The 20854-nt window shown below is 40.3% G+C and overlaps 1 protein-coding gene across 1 annotated transcript in view; it reads right to left on the bottom strand.

Moving 5' to 3' along the window:
- The window catches only part of AOPEP (aminopeptidase O (putative)), a 466448-nt gene that overhangs the window by 399686 nt on the left and 45908 nt on the right, over nucleotides 1-20854 (bottom strand). Inside the window, exon 3 of the mRNA XM_075211079.1 lies at nucleotides 19832-19998. Within this exon, the coding sequence (XP_075067180.1) occupies nucleotides 19832-19998 (167 nt within the window). The remainder of the gene's footprint in view (nucleotides 1-19831; nucleotides 19999-20854) is intronic.

Genomic DNA, 20854 nt, shown 5'->3' with positions numbered 1-20854 from the left:
CTCCCAATGCCCTACCCTACTATTTTCAGCTGCAATATGGGAGACCTGCCGACCCCACCTCAAGATTCCGGTGTCCTCCCTTTCTGTCCTACCTCTTTGGGATAACCTTGCCTTTGCTCCTAGGCTCTCCGCTGCCTTCTATAGCCCCTGGCTCACTGCGGGAGTTTGATTTGTCGGAGACCTGTTATTTCAGGGGGCCTTCATCTCCTGGGATAGCCTATGCTCTAAATATCCAAGTCTCCATCCTAAATTTTACGAGTACTTCCAATTACGACACTTTGTGGGCTCTCTCCTCGGGGTGGGGGGGGGGGGCTCCTCTCCCTCCTCCTAGGTCTCCCTTTGAATCTCTATGTCTCTCCTCACCCTTGAGTAGGGGCATGATCTCCTCTATCTATAGCTTAATTCTTAATGTACTTTTACCTCCGGGCGGTAGGCATGAGAGGGAGTGGGAGAGGGATCTGGGCCCCCCCCCCCAGAGGAGGATTATTGGGAAATCATAAGAGACCAAGTTGCCACCAGCTCTATTTCCACTTCGGTGAAGAACGCATATAAAGTATACTATAGGTGGTACTATACACCCGACAAACTCACCAAAATGTTCCCCTCTAGTTCTCCATTATGTTGGCGGGGTTGTGGCCAGATGGGCTCCTTTTTGCATATTTGGTGGTCCTGCCCTAAAGTATCCTCCTTTTGGGATCGAGTTAGGGCCCTCCTCGCCTCCCTCCTTCCATGCCCTGTCCGGACAGATCCATGGTCCTTTCTTCTCTGTTACCCTTTGATGGATGATGATAGACAGTCTGCAAAATTGGCCTCCCATGTCCTGGCTGCTGCGCGATGCCTAGTAGCTAAGTCTTGGAAACAAGCTGAACCCCCCACTCTGGTGGCCCTGAGACCCTATATCTGGTTTATTGCCAGATTTGGGCCCCTTGGCTTTACTTATAACCCCATACCTCTTGTTTAAACTCCTTCCTCCTAAACAGACTTCCTAGGTTCATAAGCAGCCTGACTCTGAACTCTCGATGCTGTTTTCCTTGCCAGAGAATCTAAGTAGTAATCCCCTCTGAAACTTTTATTGTCCCTCTTCTATTTATTTGTTTCTCCTCTTAAAAAGGAAAGATAGGGATAGGGAACTGTGGGGATAATTGGGAAGTGTGTTCTCTTTTTCTTTCAATCTCGGTGGCGACCAGTGACCCCCTACCCCCACCCCATTATATTGCTATAAAATGTTTCTTGAGTATTCTAGATGACAATTGTATACTTACCTGTTGGTTTATTGTCAACCTCTGCCTACTTTATATATTTGCTATTCAAATATTTTTAGCTTCATTGACACATGCTCATGACATGTACTGTTCTGTTTTTGTCTCTCGTCCTGCAAATGTACTAATTGTTGACTCTTCTCTGTACATGATTGCTATTTTTTCAAAATAAATAGTTAAAAAAAAAAAAAAAACTCTTCACAGATACAGCCATGGTCAGGAATTGAACTCATGACCCCAGTGCTGTGAGGCAGAAGAGCTAACCACGAAGCCACCATGCTGCTCAATCTATATAACCTGCATTTCTCCTTGAGACTGACCTCATTGCCCCATGACTTGGAATAGTGTAAGATGATGTTAGATGTATAGTAGGGCAAACAGACAAAGGAAACAAGAGAAGGTACCACGAGCTAAATCAGAAGAAGGTAGATACAAGCTAAACAATAGGACATGGGAAACAGGATATACAAGACACAGGCTAAAACTAAGACTGAAAGAGCAAGGCTACAGTTAAAGACAATGGCCTGGATTTGTCAAACCGCTAAATTTAATCAAATTTGATTTGTGGTTTGCAAAGGAAAGCAAACATCAAACCACATGTTTTTAACCCTTTGGATTACATTACAACAAGGAAGAAGAGAAAGGATTTAATTCCCAATGCATTATGGCTGCTCAAGAACGATTTGTTTTTTTTTTTTATAATAAAATGGTGACGTTTGCGGGGAGTTGTTTATTGGCAACTCCTGTCTTTAGACTACTCTGGACTTGGTACTTTGAATGTATCCTGCAGTACCTCTAATTCACCAAATGTGTTGCTATTGTGGCTTGACTCCTCTTACTACCAGGGGTTAACCTGATGCACTAGCTAATCATCTGCACCTGTTGTCTCCTTATTTATACCTGCCTCTCCTAGATACCTTTGCTGGTCATTGTTGTTTATGTTGCTGTGCCTGACTTTGTTGTGCTCACGTTTCTCCTGTTCCATTGAACTACTACAAGCTGCTTGCCGACATCTCTGTACCTGGATTCTTTCCACTCAGTCTATTCACCTGCACCAGCTGTACTTCTCGTTATTACCTGCTTTTAGCTTCTCTCAGAAATCCTTGTTCACTGTCTGCATACTCGGTTTGTACCTGTAACGGATGAACTGGATCTTAGTGCTAATCACGATTGGCACTGGCTTACCAGAGGTGCACAGTCTAACAAACTCCCCGGTGTTCACCAAGAACCACAGCAAGGCGTGATGGGCTTAGCTGCTAGGAGTCCACAGGTCGCGGTCTTCTAGTCTGCCTCTAGATGTAGCACTAGCAGAGAAATGAGCAGGTAGGAATACATAGTCAGACAAGTGTAACTGGTACACAATCGAGCAGAACGGTACAGAATCAGCAGACGGTGTCAGCGTCAGGGAATTCGTAGGTTGGGTACACAGACAGGCGGCAGAGGCAAAATCAGGCAAAATCAGGAGGCAGAAGTAACATCAACAAGCCGAGTCAGGAACACAGGATAACCATGGCGGATAGTCAGCAAGCCGAGTCGGTACACAAACGCAGAAGAAACAGAATGCTCAAACAGGCACAACTGGTACACGGGAATCTGATCAGGAACAAAGAAGTCACAGAGATCCACGAGGAATCAGGAGCCAGGAAGCATACAAGTGAGGTTTAAATAACCAGCAGTTGAAATTTCCCGCCCCGAGCTTAACGATCACGTGACCGCCGATACCATGAAGTGGACTTCCGATCTAAAGGGAAAGAGGCAGACAAACGGTTGACACATGGGAGTGAGCCAATGTAAGGGATCTGAGGGCAAGAAGCAAGAGTGGGAGAGATGGAGGATGAAAGAGGGTGAGAAATAATATATGGTGAAATGGTTAAGTGGAGGACGGATAGGCTTTTATAAACAGGTGGGTTTTCAATGCCCGTTTTGAAACTATAAAGGCTAGGGGATAGTCTGATAGAACGAGGGAGATCGTTCAGTGGTGTGCGGCACCATGGGAGAAATCTTGGATAAGGGAGTGAGATGTGGTTACCAGAGGGAAGGAAAGGCAACAGTTATTGGCTGACTTGTGAGGGCGGGAGGGACTATGTATGAAAATGAGGTTGGGAGCAGTGGAGTTAGACAGGGCCTTGTACTTGAGGGTGAGGAATAAGAAGAGAATTCATGGAGGGGAGGAGACTACTGATATAGGGAAGACAATTAGTTTCGCTATTGTTAAGTTTGAGAAAGCATAAGGACATCCAGGAGCAGATGGCGGAGAGGCAACTGAACACCCGAAAGAGGAGGAAAAGGGAAACATCAGGAGAGGAGAGGTAGAGTTGAGTGTCGTCCCAATAGAGGTGGTACTGGAAGACATAAGAACTGAGGAGTTCACCCAGGGAGGATGGGTACAGAGAAAAGAGCAGAGAGCCAATGACAGAACCCTGTGGGACTCCTACGGGAAGGATGGATGGAATAAAGGAGGAACTAGAGAAAGAAACAGAGAAGGAGCTGTTGGCAAGGCAGGAGATAAACCTCGAAAGGACGGTGTCAGAAAGGCCAATGGGATGAAGGGTGTGGAGTAAGAGAGCATGATCCACAGAGTGGATCGTAGATGACTTTGTGATCGTCGATGACCACAGTGAGATCGTTGTTAGGAACCCCCACAGCCAGCACAAACAAAACCCGGAGTCTACTCAGAAGTCTGGTTTTCGCTGGAGCCCCTAGTGGTGGGGACAGACTTGGCCGCAGACAGCTGAGGGTCGTGAATTGTGCGCGGACTGGGGAGAACCCAGCGATTGAGGATAGGAGCAGTAGCAGAGTGAGGTCCGGGCAAGGGTCGAGTCCGGCAGCAGACAGAATATCCAGTACACAAACCGGGGTCAGGGGTCACAGGCAAATCAGCAGCGTAGGAGTCCAGGCAAGAAGGTCAAAAGGGCAAAGGCAAACAAACGAAGTCAGGCAAAAGGTCGGCAACAAGAAATCTATCCCAACAGGAACACAGCAGGCTAGTCAGCAGCAAGCAGGAACTATAACCGGCAGGGAAGGATTGCCCCTCCCTGCCTTAAATACTAGCACTGGCCAATAGAAATGCCAGAGGCACAGGAGGTTAATGGGCCAGCTGCTATTTTCTAATTTTGCGCCTGCGCACGCGCCCGGCTGCCCTGAATGCCGGGATGCGGCACTACATATGGGGAGCATTCCGACCGTTGCCTTGGCAACAGTCGGGGTAAGGCGGAAATGACGTCCCGGTCGTCATGACGAAGGCCGGGACGTCCGGAAGCAGAGGGGAGCGAGTCGCGGCGGTGCGTCAGTGAGTTTGGTCAAGGTAATTTCTGTGGAGTCGAGAGGATGGGGCAGAAGCCATATTGGAGAAGATCAAGGGAGTTGTCAGAGGTAGTTGCTGAGACCGTTGTAGACAAGCCGCTCAAGTATTTTGGAGGCAAATGGGAGAAGAAAAATGAGTGGGAGAGAGTGAAATGGGTTTTTTAAGAATGGGTGAGACAAATATATGATACACTAATGGATACACACTTAAGGTGACTGAATTAGCATTCTGTGTAAATGTTTAATAATATTGAAACTGTATAAACATACCAGTAGTTCTTATTTTGAGGGAAGTACAATTACTGAGTGCTAAACAAGCTCCAGGGCTTCAAGATGTGTGTTTTACTTGCTGCCTGGACATTTTATCAGAGACAGGACCATATCTGTGAATTTACAGCAATCCTTTGTGTACAGGAAATTATTTTTTCATATTACTGACCCTGAATAGCAGTAGATCCACAAAAAAGTACATATTGAAAAACAGACTCTCCAATTGTGTTACTCTATTTTGCTGTTAAAATAAAATGGGAAGTTTTCTATTATGGCTACAGTAGTGTGGCAAATTATTCCCAAATGAGACTTTTAATAAATCATTGCAAAATATTTGTAGCAACTTTTCCATATTACCGTATATACTCGTGTATAAGCCGAGTTTTTCAGCATACTTTTGTATGCTGAAAAAGGGCACTCGGCTTATACACGGGTGAACTTACCTGGTGTCCGGTCCCTGGCTGTCAACTTCTGCATATGCGTTCCAACAACAGGAAGTTCGGCATTTGGAACGCAAACTTGCGTTCCAAATGCCGAACTTCCTGTTGTTGGAACGCATATGCGTTCCACTGCCGGGTAGGTAACAAAAAATCTCACCCTACGTCCGCTTCCACCTGTAGTCAGGAATAACGGCATAGCGGCATCTTTTGGACACTGCCTTCTCCATTCATCTGTCTTGATCTCAGCAGCGGCAGCTCACTATACTGATGTTCCCTCCCGGCGGCTGACAGGTAAGCAGATAATGCAGTTCGGCTACATAGGTTTGGAGACACTAGATATTGCTATCATAGAACAACTGTATGCTGCTAAGATATTCTATAAAAACGCATCATATGCACAGTATGCATTGAAAGTCAGTCTCTCTCTCTCTCTCTCTCTCTATCTCTCTCTCTCTCTCTCTATTTAAGTTAGTTTGTACCCAATGATTTCATAATCATTTATGAATGTTCCTTGTCCTCTAGCTAGAAATGATTTCATAGATTGAACCTATCATTTTCATTTAGGTTTTTAATTTAGCGCTCTTTTCCACCCTAGGCTTATACTCGAGTCAATAAGTTTTCCCAGTTTTATGTAGTAAAATTAGGTGCCTCGGCTTATATTCGGGTCGACTTATACTCAAGTATATACGGTATATAAAAGTAATTTTTTGGGTATATATCTTTTAAAAGGACAAAAACACATGAGCAGAGCAGAATAAAAAATGAAACATTCTTGGATCAGGGATCTGAAACTACTATGTTTTGTTTTTCCAAGAGTCTACCAGTTTAAAAATACTTCAGCTAATATATAAATTTAGATATACACAGACTCCAACCTATTTAATTAGGGGTATTTTAAGATTTTTTTTGTCTAGTATATATTTCCATCAGAATTCTTTGTGGATGGCAAATAAGTTAGTTACTTAATAACCCTTATTTCTCCCTTGTCTTTAAATAGTTACCCATCTATAAAGGCATGATTTCTATGGATCTGAATATTAAAAATAAGAGTTGTGGCAGATTGGAAAGCACCCTTTTATGCATTCCTGGACACTGGTAATTTGTCTCTCTCTTACACAAATGCAACAATTATTCAGTGCCGGCGTCCTTCTGTGCTGGAGATTTTGTAAGTGCTAAAATGTCTCCCTCACCAAATATCCAGCTCTTTATTATTTCTCCTTGGTAAGCCATGTGTTAAGGGCAAGTGCTAGAACCCCTTTGCAAGATGTTCACCTTTAGCAGCCCCCTCTCCGAGGAACTTGTTATGTTCCGAGTGGTTGCCGCCAGAACTTAGGCTTGGGTAGTAGCAGTTGTCGATCTAGCACTTGCCCGATGGTGAGAACAAAACACATTAAGAGTTAATGAGCAACCAGGATATATTAGCAGAATTCGGAGCCAGACAGGCAAGGGTTAAAGTAGAGTAGTCTGGCACTTGTCTGATGGAGTGGACAGCTGAGGTAAAAGGTAGTGAGCAATCAGAATGTATTTGGCTGAATTCAGAGTTAGACAGGCCGGGATCAGGAGTAGAAAAGACAGTGGAATCCTTTAAATAAGCCAGCGGTCAGGGCAGTTAGAGATATGAGAGCAAATCAGTTTAACAAAGTGGAGAAAACAGCAATTCCTATAAACAATCCGGGTCAAACACGGATAGCAGAACAGGTCAGGATACAAGGCATACTACGTCAAGCAGGAACTATCACCAGCGTTGGTATGTTGACAGGAAGAAGTATATAAAGGCAGCAGCACCAATCAGCATGATCAAACTGCATGATGATTAGATGCATGAGTGTGGTAGGTGATTGCACACCTGAGGCTGCCAGACTGAGAGCTGAATGAAGCTTATAACTATTTGCCTAGTAACCAGCTGAATCAGTGAATTGCAGGAATTATCCTGCACATAGTAGTAGCAGTAATTGTACAGATAAGAGTTCCTTTTTCTTAGCACCATATAGGTAGCATTGTTGTTTGAGTTTACACCCAACGCATACAGATTGTATGTGTGCTTTGTATAATATAAATGGGTATTTTTTTATACTAGGATTTTGTTTTAAGGTTTGCCAGATAGAATTTCACAATCTCTACTGCGAGATCTATTCCCCTGATATAGTTATTAGAGTCCTGAATACATACAGGTTTATCCACTTCTGTGGAAGCACCACACAGGTGACGTACTTCTGGAATGTGCATGTATTGCACTCTGCATGAGCATAGCTTTCTTGGACAGCACATTTCCCTGCTTTCCCCTATTTTTTATTTTTCTGGCAACAAGAGTTGGCACTATTCTGGGCTGTTAAGGAATGAGTTGCTAATACCTTGTTCAGTGGAAATAAAATTAAGATGCAAATCCAAAATTCTTTCAAAGGCCCTATCTGACTAAAGTTTCAGTGCGTATATACAATCCATGTGCAGTTTGTATGTTCTATTTGTGTTTGTGTGGGTATCCCTCTAGATCAGTGTTTCCCAAACCCAGTCCTCACAGACCCCTAACAGTGCAGGTTTCCTGGGTGACAAGTGAAATAATTAGCACCACCTGTGGATCTGTTACAATGTATCAGTCAGTAATGAATACACCTGTGCTCCTGCAAGGAGATATGGAAAACATGCACTGTTAGGGGTCCTTGAGGACTGGGTTTGGGAAACACTGTTCTAGATCCTCTGGTTTTCTCACAAAGTCCATAAACATACTGGCAGGTTCACATTAGTGAGTGTGTGGTGATTAAAAACCATTCACTGTCAATAGCAATGTAAGATGTTGGCACTATTTAAACAAAGATTATAAAAGAAATAATTGCATATCATGTCTTAAATGGTTCTCTAGGTTCATCAAGCAATAACAATTTCAGCAGTTAAATTTATCATGAGAACACAGTTGCAGGTTAGCATCTGTTTTGTGGAAATTTTTTTCATCTCAGTATTGATTTATTTTTTTTGCTTCTGTAAAAAATTACATTTCATCTCTCTTTAATCTTAAATACTGTATTTGGTGGGCAGGAAATAACTGCAGAATTTACAGTAGATGGCTGCAGCGGATAATCAAAATGATTCAGGAAGATGAGTTAATATAAAAAATAACACATCCACATATTCAATGCAAAGTGTGTTTTACTGTACCAAGATATATTTACTGGAGACATTGGGCCTGATTCATTAAGGAAAGTAAGGAAGAAAATGAGCAAGTTTTCTCCTGGACAAAACCATATTACAATGCAAAGGGTAAGTAACATAGTTGATGAGGTTGAAAAAAGACACCAGTCCATCAAGTTCAACCTATTTTGGATCTCCTGCGATCCTGCATTTATTTTTGAAATTAATCCAGAGTAAGCAACCGCCAATCTGTTTCAATTGTGAAAATCTCCCCAGACTCAATATTGCAGTCCTATTTTACCCTATATCCACTCCTTCATTTTAAATTAACGGTCGTATCCCTGGATACACCTTTCCACTAAAAATTTGTCTAACCCTTTCTTAAACATATCTATTGAATCTGCCATCACAACCTTCCCTGGCAATGAATTCCATATCTTGACGGCCCTTACTGTAAAGAAACCCTTCCTTTGCTGGTTGTGAAATTTCCTCTCCTCTAACCTTAGGGGATGACCACGTGTCCTGTGTATGGTACTTGGGGTAAAAATTTCCCATGAAAGCTCTCTGTATTGACCCCTAATGTATTTGTACATAGTAATCATATCTCCCCTTAGACGCCTCCTTTCTAAAGTAAACATGCCTAAACTGGCTAACCTTTCCTCATAACTTAATGACTCCATACCATTTATTAATTTTGTCGCCCTTCTCTGAACCCTTTCTAGTTCCAAATTATCTTTTTTATAGAGTGGTGCCCAGCACTGTACTGCATATTCAAGATGAGGTCTTACCAACGATTTATACAGTGGCAAAATTACACTGTCTTCCCTTGCATCTATGCCCCTTTTTATGCATGCCAATACTTTGTTTGCCCTTGCAGCTGCTGCTTGACATTGAGCACTATTGCTTAGTCTACTGTATACGAGCACTCCCAAATCCTTTTCCATTATAGATTCTCCTAAATTAATTCCATTTAATTTATAGATTGCGTTCTTGTTTTTGATCCCTGAATGCATAACCTTACATTTATCTGTGTTAAGCCTCATATTCCATTTGGCCGCCCAATCCTCCAGTTTATTTAAGTCCCTCTGTAGAGAAGCTACATCTTGCTCTGATTTTATTACCTTACAGAGTTTAGTGTCATCTGCAAAAATAGAAACTTTACTCTTTAAACCATCACCAAGGTCATTAATAAATATATTAAAAAGGAGTGGTCCCAGCACGGAACCTTGAGGTACTCCACTTAAGACTTTTGACCAATTAGAAAATGTTCCATTTATCACAACTCTCTGTTCCCTATTCTCTAACCAGTTTTCGATCCAAGTACAAATTTTGATTCCTAGACCCAGTTCCCTTATTTTGTAAACCAACCTCTTGTGTGGCACTGTATCAAAGGCCTTTGCAAAATCTAAGTAGACCACATCTACTGTCCTGCCCTGGTCTAAATTCCCACTAACTTCTTCGTAGAAACTAATTAGATTAGTTTGACATGACCTATCCCTCACAAATCCATGTTGATTCCCACTAATAATTTTATTGCGTACCAAGTAATCCTGAATACTGTCCCTTAAAATACCTTCCAGTAGTTTCCCCACTATTGATGTCAGGCTTACAGGTCTATAATTCTCTGATTGTGATCTCGTCCCCTTTTTAAACAACGGCACCACATCTGCTATTCGCCAATCCCTTAGTACTGAGCATGATGAGATTGAATCTCTGAAAATTAAGAATAGCGGTCTAGCTATTTCCGAGTTTAACTCCATAAGGACCCTTGGGTGTATGCCATCTGGACCTGGAGCTTTATTTATCGTAATATTCTTCAGTCGCCTTTGGACTTCTTCCTCTGACAACCAAGTATTAATTAATGGCATGGTTTCATTTCCATTTTTATGTATTACTCCTGCCATTTGTTCCTCTCTGGTAAATACTGAAGAAAAGAACGTGTTTAATACCTCTGATTTTCCTTAGTATCATTTATCAATTCACCCATCTCACTTCTTAGGGGTCCTATATTATCTTTTTTTTGCAAATTAGTTTATTATTTTGCACATAAGCTAAATACTGGCTGTTTTTTCATGTAGCACACAGATACTTGATAGCTTTATTTGTACACTGAAATTGAAAGTTGACCTAGAACATGCCTTATCCCAATTATAAATCTGCCATCACATTTTAAATTTGCCTCCCTCTCCAATGCACCATGGTTTTGCCAAGGTGCAAAGCTAATTTTTTTGCTTTCCTTAATGAAGCACGCCCATTATATCTTCTAGGCATGCTTTACCATCTTCCCTATTGTATGTAGGAGAGACCACTAAGATCTTATATGAGTTTATGAATAACTTTGTGCACTCATGGTGTTACTACACTCGCATAACTAAATTATGTTTTTAATTGTTGGTGTTCACTTTATACATGCAAGACTTTTTATCTATTTTTTCAGGACCACAATGAGGTTTCCATGGTAGTGGCAGTGGCATAGGAGGCCATATATTTTTTTAAATTGGAACATATGTGTTAGGAACCCCTCTAGCCGATACAGCACAACCCGGAGTCTGCTCCACCAGTCAGGTGTTCACCGGAGCCCCTAGTGGTGGGGACAGACTTGGCTGCAGACTGACAGAGGGTCGTGAAGTGTGTACCGGCTGGGGAGAACCCAGGTAAGCGAAGTGGAGTCCAGGCAAGGGTCAAGGGCTGGCAGCAGACAGCAGATCCAGTAAACAGGCCGAGGTCAAGGGTCACGAGAAAACAGGAAGGTCGGTAAACACGCCGGAGGTCGGGGTCACAAGAAGCACAGGCAGGGTCCAAATCCAGGCAAGGGGTCATACACAGGCAATCAGTCCAACAGGTTTCACCAATACAATACAGGAGTAGGAGCAGGTTAGGCTGACAGGCAAACTGGACGCTATAACCGGCAGTGAGGCTTAGTCCTCACTGCCTTAAATAGTACAAGGAGCTAATCAGAACAGCCCTACCAGCATTCACAGGAATAGCCTAATGATAATTGCTAATGGCCAATGAGGCTACAGGGTGCCGAGCTAGGAATAATCAGCCAGGTGGCTGCATGATGAATTACTGGCATACAGCCAGTAAATGAGTAGCAGAGTCTTTACCATCAGCCACTATTGGCTGAGTACTATGGCCCCCTGTGCGCACGCGCCCGGCTGTCTGACAGCAGGCCGGGCGCTGTGAGATGAAACTACAGGCGTCCCGGTCGTTGCCAAGACAATCGGGACGTCGGGACTGGAAGTGAGGTCCCGGTCGCCATAGCGACGGCCGGGACGTCAGCAGGAAGACAAGGAGAGTCGTGGCGGTGCCGTGGCCGCCGCGACTACTAACAATATGTCTATATAATATCAGCACCAAACGTGTTCCCATTATCATTACTATTACTAAGATTTCATATTTAATAATAATCTTCTATTATATTTTTACTTTTGTCCTAGAACATACTTTGTATATATTTTGCCATGACAATTTATTAGGAGTGACTGACATGTTGCAAAGTGATAAATGATTTTATTGTTAAAGAGGTTTTAAACTTTTGAAAATCTCCTATCTTTACTTCTCCACAGAGGAAACCCTGAAACTATTAGCAGAGTGCTGACTCTAACATATTGCCAGGACCTCAGCTGATCACAACCCTTCAGTCGAAATTGTAAGATGCAAAAAAATCTGCTTACGGCATGTGTACACACAAATTTTACACAAGATTTTACATTACGCAAACGGAAGTAGAACAACCAACTCCGCATCAGGTCCATTGTGTGCAATAGGATGTAGTATATCATTGTACAATGTGGTACATTGGCTTCATAAACATATATAACTTTGTATAATAAAATACATTTTGCATTGAAACTAATGTCTTATTCCTTTTTGGAGTTTAACCGTTTCATTGAATTTTAACATTGCATGCAGCAGTGACTTCTTAATTCTGTTCCTTTGTAATAAAAACATGCAGGACAGCAGGTAGTTTTTAATTAGAAGTAATGCTAGGTATATTGTATCGCTACCAAGAATGTATTTAAGAAAACTGATAGTTGTACAATGATAATCGATATCCATTTTACAAAAGACACATTTTTATTTTTTTAATTTGGAATAAATATTTTCTCCTCCTTTAAGTGGTATTACCTACATCCTAGTAAAATTTGTCAATAAGGGTAAAAATGGACATATATAGATCGATACATACACTAGGCGCTGTCTTCACACACACTGGGAAGAAGAATGTATATTTCATATAGGAACAATGTCCAAATTTCAATAATCTAGAATATGAAACATAATACACAGAAAGAAAACTTTGATGGTGAAGTATGTTAGCAAAAGTAGGATCTTGATAAATCTTTAACACTCCTTTATGACTATATGCCCGTGCCAGATATTGATGGTACATATGACACCCGTGTTTTCACTCTGTGGAGGCCCCCTATAGGGTATGCGCTTACTCAATAGTAGAAATAATCAGGCCCTCAGAGGATACAACGATGTTTCACTTGATCCAAATAGTACTCTTGGCGATTTTCACTCAAAAATAAGAAGAATAAAAACAATCTGGTGCATTACCTTTTATAAAACATCAAATAAAATACAAATACATATTGCTCGTACCGGAAAGCGGATTAGTTCTCGCGTGCAACAACAAGGTGGATGTATCCCTCACCCCAATCGATACCATCCATCCGTGCGTATGTCTGACAATCCTGGTGACTCAGCTGTTCAAAACCAACGCGTTTCAACCTAATAGCGGTCTTTTTCAAGGTGTAATAATCTGTGAGCCCAGCGTCCTATTTATTCTCCCAGACACACCCACTAATCAGAACGAGGCTTGGTTGTATAGTTGAAAAAGCGGAAGTTCCGGAATCCCATTTGTTTGAGCTCGATCTCCGTTGCCATGGTCACATTTATATTTATAGTATTCTCCGTTTCATTCATATGTCCATGCTGGAAATGTATCAAGGACTCACCGAAACAAAAGTCTTATTTTCCCTTTTCTCTAAAGTTAGTCTCTGTTCCAATGGTGGTTTGAATGGTAAATTCGTGAGGGAAACCGATTGTATGGCTCACAGTGAAGTATGAAAAAGTAAAAAATAAAATATAAAAATACATACATATAAAAAGATAATTATAAACATTGACATTGTTAACATCAACTTTGACATTCTAAAATGGTGTTGTTAGAATAACTTCCATATATTCTAGAAATTAAAACAACCACAATAATGATGTGACATTATCATAAAAACCACTTTAATTCAAAATCTGAATTTAGGCCTTTTGGAATCAATGTGTCTGCATTAAAAATCCATTTCATTTCCGATCTGGATAAATGGCCCACAATATCTTTGTTTTTCCATGATTCCTCTACTTTCTGTAGTCCCCAAAAACCAATAACTTGCTCATCAGAACATGAATGGTGAGTTTTAAAGTGCTGCGATAGTGCATGTGTTTCCAAACCTCTTCTAATGTTATAGAGGTGTTCCCTTAAACGCACCTTTGGTGGACGGGTGGTTCTACCTATATAAATTTTATGGCAGCTACATTCGATAGCATAAACTACGTTCTTAGAGTGACAGGTAATAAATTGCTCTATCTGAATCTTTTTTCCATTTAAGGTGAGAGTCGTAGTTTTATTCTGTTTCATTTTACACGTTCTGCAAGCAATGCATTGAGCACACCTATGGAACCCTCTGCTTCTATCTGAAACTCTTTTCTCATCCGGTAGATGACTCCTAATGAGTCTATCCTTTAGATTATTGGCCTTCCTATATATGAAGGTTGGTTTTTCTGGAATCATGTGCCCTATCACTGTATCCTGCCTTAACAAGTACCAGTAGTACCAAGTTGATGTTAATCAGTTAACAATGTCAATGTTTATAATTATCTTTTTATATGTATGTATTTTTATATTTTATTTTTTACTTTTTCATACTTCACTGTGAGCCATACAATCGGTTTCCCTCACGAACTTACCATTCAAACCACCATTGGAACAGAGACTAACTTTAGAGAAAAGGGAAAATAAGACTTTTGTTTCGGTGAGTCCTTGATACATTTCCAGCATGGACATATGAATGAAACGGAGAATACTATAAATATAAATGTGACCATGGCAACGGAGATCGAGCTCAAACAAATGGGATTCCGGAACTTCCGCTTTTTCAACTATACAACCAAGCCTCGTTCTGATTAGTGGGTGTGTCTGGGAGAATAAATAGGACGCTGGGCTCACAGATTATTACACCTTGAAAAAGACCGCTATTAGGTTGAAACGCGTTGGTTTTTAACAGCTGAGTCACCAGGATTGTCGGACATACGCACGGATGGATGGTATCGATTGGGGTGAGGGATACATCCACCTTGTTGTTGCACGCGAGAACTAATCCGCTTTCCGGTACGAGCAATATGTATTTGTATTTTATTTGATGTTTTATAAAAGGTAATGCACCAGATTGTTTTTATTCTTCTTATTTTTGAGTGAAAATCGCCAAGAGTACTATTTGGATCAAGTGAAACATCGTTGTATCCTCTGAGGGCCTGATTATTTCTACTATTGAGTAAGCGCATACCCTATAGGGGGCCTCCACAGAGTGAAAACACGGGTGTCATATGTACCATCAATATCTGGCACGGGCATATAGTCATAAAGGAGTGTTAAAGATTTATCAAGATCCTACTTTTGCTAACATACTTCACCATCAAAGTTTTCTTTCTGTGTATTATGTTTCATATTCTAGATTATTGAAATTTGGACATTGTTCCTATATGAAATATACATTCTTCTTCCCAGTGTGTGTGAAGACAGCGCCTAGTGTATGTATCGATCTATATATGTCCATGTTATTGTAAAGTTGTGGTGAACTTTTTCTGATACAAGCAGGGCGGCATATCTTAGTGGAGCGCCACGGACACAGCTCAACATTGTAACATTTACTGAATAAGGGTAAAAATGTTTACAATTTTTACAGCACATAATGTGCCTGATTCAGAGAGACATACGTCCATTTGCACAGTGTATGTTTGTGCTTTTATGAAGCACGTTCAAAAAGTGACTGCAACTTTTTGGCACTTTCGAATGGGGGGGAAAGGGTGTTGCAAGGTTGGCAATGTACGGTTAGTAAGTAAGTAAGGCCATGTTCGAGCAATACAGATACTAACTGGGACGTAGTCGTAGATATGGCTGAAAAAAATGGTTTATTTGTGGGTGGTCAGGCACATTAGTAAATAGAGGTTGATGACAAACACCAAAACTAGTGAACCACTTGTATTTCCAGATTTGCAAATGATTCGCAGATGCTTCTTTAGACTTTAATAGTCGCTCATCCATAGATTTGGATTTGCGGAGCATGCTGTAGCAAAAATAAAAAAAATGATGTTCCACAGTAATTGCTAATATATAAAATAAAAAGGTTTTTGTGACATGTAAGTGTCTTAGGGTTGTGCCTGTTGTCAAGCAGAAGCAATTTACGCTTACGGTCCACTCTAAAACACACCCAATATGTCTATATATAATTTTATACGCTATCAATAAGTACCAAAAATAAAATACAATATACATAGTGAGTTATTTACAAATTGTACTCTACAAGCACTGCCAAACACCTTGGCTATGCAGTGGTGCAACTGAATGATTCTCTCAGCTCTCAGGAAAAGCCTCTGCAAACTAGAAATGCATCTATGTGTGCAGAAATGTATGACTTAAATTAATCATGCAAGTGAGGAGACCTGTCAGCATACCTTTCAACATGTCAACCATGTTCCTTGGGGCAGTGCATGTGTGCTGTCACACAGCATTCTTAAAGGGGGTGTGAATGACCCACCCCTACAACTTCAATGAGGCCGGAAGTTAATCCTGTCCCCCTATACCCAATGGGCTTAAAATGCACAAGATTAAAGCCCATACAGACGTTCTTGGATGGGGTCCTGAAAGGTCTTTCTTCAACCTTCGCAACTTATCTTTTCCTTCATCCCCTTCCACTCAGCATGCTTTGTTTTCCCAGGTCTCTTATATTGAAAGGATCCTCTTTAATATTTTAAGCATCAGTAAATATGGTTTTAGCAACCCAGGCTATATAATTATCACTGGTCTCTTTTTATTCTTGCTAATGATTCATGAATCTAGATTATGCTCTAGATTATGCTCAGTGTGAAAATTGTTGTACATCCGTCTGCACAGCAAAGGATGCCCCTAAAATGAACCCTCTTATCTAATTTCCACAAAAGGAAATCTAGTTTCTGCACTGCTCTGGAAACTAAGTGCACTAGTATGCCTACTCAAAATTTAGCAAGGAATGCCCTTCTCCTCTCCTCAGGCTGTGCCCTTCAACAAATGTCACCATCTTGAACTGCAAACGCATGTGCATTGGTTGAAATTATTGTAACATTTTCAGCATATTCAGCAGGAACTATTAAGGCCAATTTGTATGGGCACCTGGTCCACAGGGGCTATAGATACATTTAAATATTTATCTATACTGTTATCTACACTAGCAGAAATCTGGGTGCAGTTTGGCAAATTAAGGTACACAGTGGCACGGATTTTGCACTGCATAGCAGATATTTTGTGCTTTGTGAGTAACCTCCAAACATTTTTCTTTAACTTACAACAGTCACTTACAGAAGATAAAGTCAGACTGCTATTTTTATTTGCAGAGTGCCAGAGTGAAAGCCAGAGTGGTTTACAGACCAGGTCCGGGAATGCTATCTTTATGTAGGCACTTCTATTACAGTTTTATGAGATAAAAGAGGGCAGGAAGCTTACAGATTTCAAGGATTCATTATTTAAGCTTCATTACAGTGCAATGAACAAAAGAGTACTGGAAAAGTAATAACAAGAGCAACAGAAGAGTGAAAGAGAGTTACATTAACTATAGATTTGAACCATCTTTAGGATGTTAAGGTCATTTATACATACTACACACAAAATTAACTAAGATATTGAAGTTCACAAAACTTCCCTGCTGTATGCCTCATTCTATGTATGGAGTTTATGATTCAGGTTCACCTCCAACATCCCAGAATTCATCTGCACATTCTAAACTCATGTCACACATTAATATGTCTCAATTTCTTACAAATGGTCACTTAGGATGAAAATTCCTAGGGGCATATTCAATTGTCCTGTTTCCACGGTGCGTTAAAACTATTACCGTTATTATGGTAATAGTTAGCTGGATTTGAGCTGGCGGCTGAAATCCAGCGAGAAAATTACTGTAGTAACGGTTTTTCCACGCACTATTACCGTAATAACGGTAATAGTGCGCGGACCGCGAGGTTTTCGCCAATTGAATACCCCCCTTAGATGCAGAAAGGGAAGTGTACACCTGAACAACACAGAGTGGCAATGAAGTGGAATTCCTTTCTCCTAAAACCCCACTGTTAATTTTGTCGGTTCTGGTCCCTGAAACACCTATAATGAGGTTTTCTCTCTTCATTCATATTGGCCTCAGTTTAACTTTCATTCCATTAACATTTATAGCACCATCTTTACCTATTAAAGCAGGGGTGGGCAAACCTGTCCTCAAGGGCCATATCCAGTTCATGTTTTTAGGATTTCTTTAATCATGTACAGCTGAGTTAATCTATTTGGCTGGGTCAGTAATTATCCCACCTGTTTCTACAGACAGAAATCCTAAAAACATGAACTGAATATGGCCCTTGAGGACAGGTTTGCCCACCCCTGTATTAAAGGCTAAGTCCACTACATATATTAATAACCTTCCCATGCCTGCCCCTTAGCACTACCACTCCACCTTTTCAAGCGCAATGAGTGATAATTGTAAGATGAATCAAAATCTGAATATGGACATATACGTAACACTACGGAAATGCATATTTCATGCAAAAACAAACAGATGCACGTCTAACTCTACGTGTAAATTTGCAAATATAAATATTTTGATGAAAAAGGTTGTAATACTCATGTTAAAATCATGTGCTTACCACTGTGTCTGAGAAAGAAAAATTTAAACTTATCAGCTTTTCCATGTCACCATAGGTTAGCTGTTTTGCAGAGTACAGCAACAGTGTTTTAACTGAGAAAAGGTCCTCTTTGTCATCCCTTTGAAGGTTCATTAGACTACAAGGGTCTAATATACAAGTACATGTGAGTTGATGGTGCTATGCTAAGAGCTGCCAGATCGCAACTGGTTCACAGAAGATTGCAACGTCTATAGTCTCACAATGCAATGAGAGCCCTGTGATGAGAAGCATTCTGTACAAGAAAGAGAAAGCTACTTCTTAACCATGCACTCTTAGTGCTGTAGCCAGAGCTCTGAGAAATGTAGCTATTCAGTCATTATCAGATAATTGGAACCAGAGAATTTATCAGAAAGCATATGGGAGACCCTCTTCCCAAGTGAGAAATGGACTGATAACACAAATACAATTAACATTTTGAAATAAACAATAGGAGTTATATTTAGTGCAAGTCTAACACTGGGCATCATCCCAAGAACACTAGAATTACCAGCATGGTGGCAGGAGTAGTGCTTTCAAACTGCTCCTCTGCTTCAGAAACTGGCAAACTTGTCAAAAAAGATGGGTCAAAATGTGAATAAATCTTGGAAGAAAACCGCTGCATTCTGCAAGAGACCTAGGACTTGGAAGACTTAAATTATAGCAGGCCAATAACCCAAAACACAGAGCAAAAACGATATTTGTGTGACTTAATGAAAAGTCAAACCATAATCCCATTGAGAATTTGTGTAGTGATTCCAGAATATTGTTCACTAATGGTCCCCATCCATTCTTATGGAGCTCGAGCACTAGGTGCAACGAAAAATGGTCCCAATATGCAAAGCTAGAAGAAACTTACCCATTCAACTGTAGTTACAGTTAAATGTGATTCTATCAAGTATCAAAACATGGACAAAGTGAATACTTATATAATCAATTACTGACAGGTTGCTATTTATGGCGAATTAAGAAAAATAAAAAGCTTTAGTACTTGGTGTTGACAAGTGTTAACAATTCTAATTGGGTGAATACTTTTTATAGTATGTATATATTTAAAGAAAAAGGGTGAATAAATTGCTGTTTTTTAATTATGGTACAGGCACAAAAAAAATGGCTTTTTAGTGAATGCTATATAGTCTATAGCAATACCTAAATAAAAACTAGATAATGTGTTACTACATGAATATTTTATATATTAATTTTACAAAGGGAATGTGCATGCAGATTCAACAAATTCTATCATTGAAAAGTTTTATATTGTAGATAATCTTAATTGCATAGTAATTAAATAGATTTTACCTCTGTACTGTGAAATTCTCACTGTAGTTAATGTAATGTAGTAAAATAATTTTCCGAAATTTTTATTTGTATAGCATCATCTCAATAAGGCATGGTTCAATCAATATATAAAAATATAAAATACAATCCCAATCTTGGGAATTTCTTTTGTCATAGTAGATTATAGTGATGGTTGCTTACCTTGATCACAATGTACTGGAGCAGCAAAATTTTCACCACTCATTAACACAATTAAGTTATTTGCAGCCCGAACACGTGCATGCCATGTTGACATTGCTACTGGTGGCTCTTGACATGGAAAAAGGGCCCTGTTGTTAATTGGAGATCCAATGGTATAAACACAAGGCCTATTTTGAAAGGAAAATAATTACTATTAAACAGTAAAATCAGACATATAAATATACGCAATGCAATGTATATGTTTAAGCATAAATGATCCCTCGACCACAGCTTAATAACATGCCAGTTGGTTGTAACAATTGGATTTCCTGTATAAGCTATTGGCCACTGGAACCTTTATCTGTTTATGCACAATATTTTCCATGTGTTAATCTACACATTAGGGCCTGATGTGGAGTTGGACATACACCTACACAGGCAGATGTGCAGGCAGAGTTGTGCGAATCTGGCAATTGCGCCTTCTTTCGACTGGAGAGGGGGCACAGGGGAGGGAAGGAGCGATCCAGCAGTGAAGGCATCTTCACATAAATGCGGCAGAGGCAGACCAACATGGAAAAGCATATACGCCTGTAAGGAGCTGCATTTTTTGCACCTTCCAGCACTAGCTAAAAATTAATAGATATTTTCTTCATTGTTTATGCATATATTATAAGATTTTGGGGTGCGTATGTTAAAAATATTTTTTTGCTACTTACATCTGTACACAAGAAGAAATATTATATGTGCTGCATTATATCAAGCCTAATAGTGAATGTTTTCACAGTATCAAAACAAATGCTAACAAACTTTTTTTTGTGCTTATGACTTGGTTGTATGTATGTGAGTGTATGTATATGCCCGATGTAAACCTGGCACCTATGCTACAGGTGCAGGGCTGGACATATCTTGTGATATGTATGATCCAGCATATGGGCTATTGCGCTATTTTTACAGGCAGCTTTTGAGTGTAAATTATGCCCAATTTGTGTCCAACCCAGCATCAGGCCCTAAATATCAAAGATATCAATGTGCACTTTTAAATTA

This window comes from Mixophyes fleayi, chromosome 1 (genome assembly GCF_038048845.1).
Source record: "Mixophyes fleayi isolate aMixFle1 chromosome 1, aMixFle1.hap1, whole genome shotgun sequence".
Classification (NCBI taxonomy): domain Eukaryota; kingdom Metazoa; phylum Chordata; class Amphibia; order Anura; family Limnodynastidae; genus Mixophyes; species Mixophyes fleayi.
This window is presented reverse-complemented; position numbering and strand designations above follow the sequence as displayed.